Below are 4,808 nucleotides of genomic sequence, written 5' to 3' on the forward strand. Positions count from 1 at the left end.
TTTCTCAATCAGAATAGTATAAAGTATTACACGAGATATATACTCTTTTTAGTTCTAGCCTTCGAAAAGGGGCATAGCCAATTAACATTTTTTTTTCTTTCTAGATGCAAAGGACGGATGTAGGATATTTTAAGTACCTAGGTGCCTAACCTTTCCTTACGAGGAATTATTATTTTTTAATTCGAACTATTGTACTTGAAAATAAAATAAATTTTATTTTAATAATAATAAAATGGTTATACCCTACATTTTATAGTTTATCTAAAAAAAAATATACATAATCTTAAAAAAATTTCAATAATAAACTTTAAAAAATGTCTAAAAATTACCAGTACTTTATTTCCAAATTACCCTTGAAATTAAAAAAAAAAATTCATTAATACCTTTCAACTTTTTAAAAAATTAAAAAATATATCCATGAAATTTTAAAAGTAGCTAACACCATTTACTTATATAAATAAGTTCAAACGTAATACTAATAGTAAGAATATTTTTGAATTTTTAAAAAACAAAGAAACTTTTGAAAACTCAAGTATTTTTTAGTACTGAGCGACGGAAGCAAAGAAAGAATCAAATATTTTATCGGTGTATTTTTATATATATATATATATATATATATATATATATTTTTTGAAGTTAATATTATTGAAATTTTTAGAAAATTTAAGAGTATTTTTTATTATTTTTTATAATAAAATTTAAATGTATTTTTATCCATTTAGAAATTAATTGAAGATCCCAAGATTGGACGAAGCAGAAACCAAGCAACTACCTCTCCTTAACCAATGAGAGAAATCAAATTATAATTTTTTTCTAATTAATTAATTTTTTATTCATTAAAATATTTATTCAACATTATCCATTCGAATTTAATTCCATATATAAATACTACGCCTCTTTTTCCTTCTTCTTCTTCCGAGAAAAGCTCAAAACCCATTTAATGTTCACAACCAGAGAGCTCGTATCGCTCTCCAATGGCGCTCTATCCATCCCTACAACTCATTCGATTCCCTCCTCAAGCACTCTCCTCGTCCTCTCTCCACCTTCTCATTTCTGACCTCGGCTCCGTATCGCGCTTCTTCCGATCTCCATGGCTTTCCTCTTTGCCTCCGTCGCGGAAGTGCAGGATGATTTTATCTTCCAGAACCAAGTGTTTCTCCATGTCCACTGAGGAGGATCAGTGGAGTGAATCGGAAGCGTTGATGTCCGATGTTGACGAAGGGGGAGATCGTGAGGATGATATTGGTGTTCAGCAAGAAAGCTCTGTGGTCTCTGCTGCTTCTGCGCAGAGGATTTCTTCCTCGTCGCCGAGTGATTATCTGTCGCTTGCGATTCGTGAGTCGGTTTATGAGGTCTGTTGCTTCGATGCGTTTTGTTTTGTTTTTATTTTTTACGTGAATTGGTATGTGTTTGCTGCTAGTTTCAATTCCCCAGGGAATTTATTTCTCGTCTTTGTTTTCTTGTTGTTGGATTAGAGTAGGAAATTTTAACATCGAACCGAAAATTTGAATCAAGTCAATTATTGGTTCATGAGGGAGATTAGCTACGGAATGTTGAGACTGCTAATGCCTATTCGTCGTCAGTTGCTAATAGGTGCAATTTTGTTGTTGATGTTGAAGAACGTTGAGTAGTAATAGTTAGACTTCCTTGCATCCATAAGTGATGTTCTAGTTCTGATGCTATGTTGCAATAGGTTTAATGTTAAAACTTTAAACAGTTTTAAGTGCATCTAATCTTGTAGTAATTTAATGTTTTTTTTTTTAAATATTAAAGACATTAGCGGCCTACAACCTTTTGTTTTATACTTTTTTTAGAGTTCATTCGAATTTCTAACCTGTTTCTAAGGTACACCAACGTTTGTTAGAGGACAAATCTTATTTCATATGCTCTGCATAAATCATACCCCATCAAATACATGATGCAAAACTATGACTTTTGAGGAGTTTAATTCCTGGTATTCACTCCTCTTTGAGGTTAAAAAAAAAAAAAAAAAACTTATATTTTAAGGGCAGAATATTTACAAAATTTAAGCTTATGGAAATTCATTTATAAAACTATAGCTTATGTTAAGACCTCGTGTTATAATCCTTCCACTGATTTGAATTAATGGTTTGGGGGTTGTAATTGTTTTGATTTGATTCCTCAACCAAATCTTTTCCTGTGGAGATTTATCTGAGGGATTCTTTCTTAGATGAAGGGGAGATCTGACTCCCGATGTTCATCTTTATTGACAACTTAGGTATTAGAGGTTAAAGCCAATGGTGCCGTATCTACTAGGAAGATAAACAGACGTCAGCTGTTGAAGTCAAGTGGTGAGTAAATCTTACCAGAACTTTCTGGTTCTCTTTTCGATGTTTAGCTTCTAGATTTATATACCGTTGAACACTTTTAGTCTGCATTGACTTCTGTGCACTTTCTTTCTGGAACGTAAATTGCTACCGGATGTCTCACCGTTGGATTTTTACCCCTTCACTGATAGATAACCGTGGGATGACAAATAATGTGATTTGCTACTTTTTGTTAAGAAACTATCTATGTTTTCCTTTCATTATTTTTCTCTTGTGGATATTCTTTTAACTATCAGGGCTTCGTCCACGTGATGTCCGGAGTGTTGATCCATCTTTATTTTTGACAAACTCAATGCCTACATTACTGGTATGTTGATTTCCACCATTTTAGTTTCCGATTGTATCTTTTAGATTATAAACTTTTTATGTTGAAGTGTTAGCATTTGGCATAAACATATGAAATTAAGAAATTAAAGTCGATAAATGATACTTGCAATATTTTTTTTGTGGTTCAAATCCCAGGTCCGTGAAAATGCTATTTTACTTAATCTGGGATCGCTGCGAGCAATAGCTATGCCGGACTGTGTCCTCATATTCGATTATAACCGGTATCCATCTAACTTGGAACTGGTGCCATATTCTTTCTCTCGTACAACATTTCTGACATTGCAATTCTTTTTGCATGATGGTGATCATCTTCAGTCCAGGAGGACAGGCTTTTATTGAATCATTGTTGCCACGATTGAACCCAAAAAGCATGAATGGAGTGCCAGCAATGCCATTTGAACTTGAGGTTAGTAATTCTTGTAAATATAGTAATTTACATCATATAATTAGAGTTGGCAGATGCAAGCAAAATTAGCGTATGGACTGCGGTACTTCAGTACATCTACGGTAAGAAGTTTCCTAATCAGAATTTGTTCCCCAGGAAGCTTACTGCCAGAAGCAATGAAAAATTACCACTATCTGCTTTTGAGAATTCTTATACCATTTTGTGAATCCAAGTTGCTAAGGAGACCTGATAATTATTGTCAGCAGATGAAAGTGAGATTAGCTTCTGGGATTTGTTCATATGTTCTGACCATAAAGATTTTCAAATTAGAATCTGGCCTTGGGAGGTCAGTGAAAGGTTCCTACCAATTCTGAAGCTTACATCGAATTTTTTCTACGAGACAAGCAAGATATGGTCCACGAGTAGACACAAGTGTCAAAGATAGACTTGTTGAAAAGCCGGGTAGGGCTTTGGGCCTTAATCTCAAAAGTCGAGGTTCCAAAAGGAATTTGGGTCTGTGGTTCTAGAGTCAAGTCCGTCCATATGAAATATGAATGCTCGCCAAATTTGGTGGCAATTGGACACCAGACGAACGCTCTACGACACTGTATGAATGTTCACCAAAATGACGTCTACCCGAGGAGGATTGAAAATGCCTCAAAATGCACCTTAGGGGGAGACATGGTGTCAGCTCTCCACCGCCCCTGGGCCTTGTGGCGTAAGAGTACTACCTTGTTACACATACGTGTATCACGGTGAGGGAAAACGTTACGAGACGAGTGTCTTGAGCGACTCCCTTTGAAATGGGTATTTCAAGGACAGTATCGGACGGCACTGGTGTGTTGGTATTGCGCCCCAACTCATGTGTCAGAGGTTAGATTATGCACCTGCTATTCGGTACAGAGTCCATAAATGACATGGCATGGGCATGAGAGGTCCAATGCCTCAATATACCTCAGATGGATAGATGTTCGGGATGTTATGAACGACACAAGGGTCCGTTCTCGATGGCATGACCGAGTGAGTTGCGATGGCCGACGACACCCCGTGACTTGGGATGATGTCAATACATATGGGCCATGTTAATTGGGAACAAAAATGATGTTGGATGCCAATGTTGCATACGAGAGACATTGGCCTCGAATTAAGGCAAGGTTTAGCCAAATGACTTGGCCTAGTGTAGAGGCAAGTCGATTGTGTCGTAGATGATTAAACACGCATGCGTAGGCGGCGTGTGTGGCCGAACGAGCTTGGATTTTGCACAACCCGATGTTCGGTTGATAAAGACAAATCTCGCCTAAGATTTGATGAAGCAACAAAGCCGGGCGAAAAATGAATATGGGACTTGGGTTCCCCTCAAGGCTGGTCGTGAGCGTGTCAAGATCACGATGCAGCACGGTTGAAAAAGTACGACTGTGACACCTTACACCTACAAACTTTGCATGCCTTTCAAGAGTTGTGGGAATGCGATCTTCTTTAATCCATCATTTTATGAATTGTGGGAATGCGATCAAACTTCTATATTGGTTGGACAAGGAGAACTTCTTTAATCTATCATTGTAGGAGTTGTGGGAACGCAATCAAACTTCTATATTGGTTGGACAAGGAGAACATCTCCGTATATAAATGAAGGACAACGTCTCATTGATACGATATGTTTTAGGTGAAATAAAAAATTAAGGCATGGAGACTATGCTCAAATTGGATAGTACCATACCATTCTAAAGAGGTATGGGGGGGGGGGGGGT

General features: G+C 36.8%; 1 protein-coding gene across 3 annotated transcripts in view; it reads left to right on the forward strand.

Annotated features, from left to right (window-relative positions):
- The first annotated feature begins 974 nt into the window (after window positions 1–974).
- The window catches only part of LOC111783065 (magnesium transporter MRS2-11, chloroplastic-like), an 18,189-nt gene continuing 14,355 nt past the window's right edge, over window positions 975–4,808 (forward strand). For all 3 annotated transcript variants that reach the window (XR_002813272.1, XR_002813273.1, XM_023663941.1), the window contains exons 1-5: window positions 975–1,352; window positions 2,240–2,312; window positions 2,585–2,655; window positions 2,811–2,896; window positions 2,991–3,081. Coding sequence is in view for 1 of the 3 variants with exons in the window: in XM_023663941.1 (XP_023519709.1) it covers window positions 975–1,352; window positions 2,240–2,312; window positions 2,585–2,655; window positions 2,811–2,896; window positions 2,991–3,081 (699 nt within the window). In the remaining 2 variants the exon portion in view is untranslated. The remainder of the gene's footprint in view (window positions 1,353–2,239; window positions 2,313–2,584; window positions 2,656–2,810; window positions 2,897–2,990; window positions 3,082–4,808) is intronic.

This window comes from Cucurbita pepo, chromosome LG20 (genome assembly GCF_002806865.2).
Source record: "Cucurbita pepo subsp. pepo cultivar mu-cu-16 chromosome LG20, ASM280686v2, whole genome shotgun sequence".
NCBI lineage: Eukaryota > Viridiplantae > Streptophyta > Magnoliopsida > Cucurbitales > Cucurbitaceae > Cucurbita > Cucurbita pepo.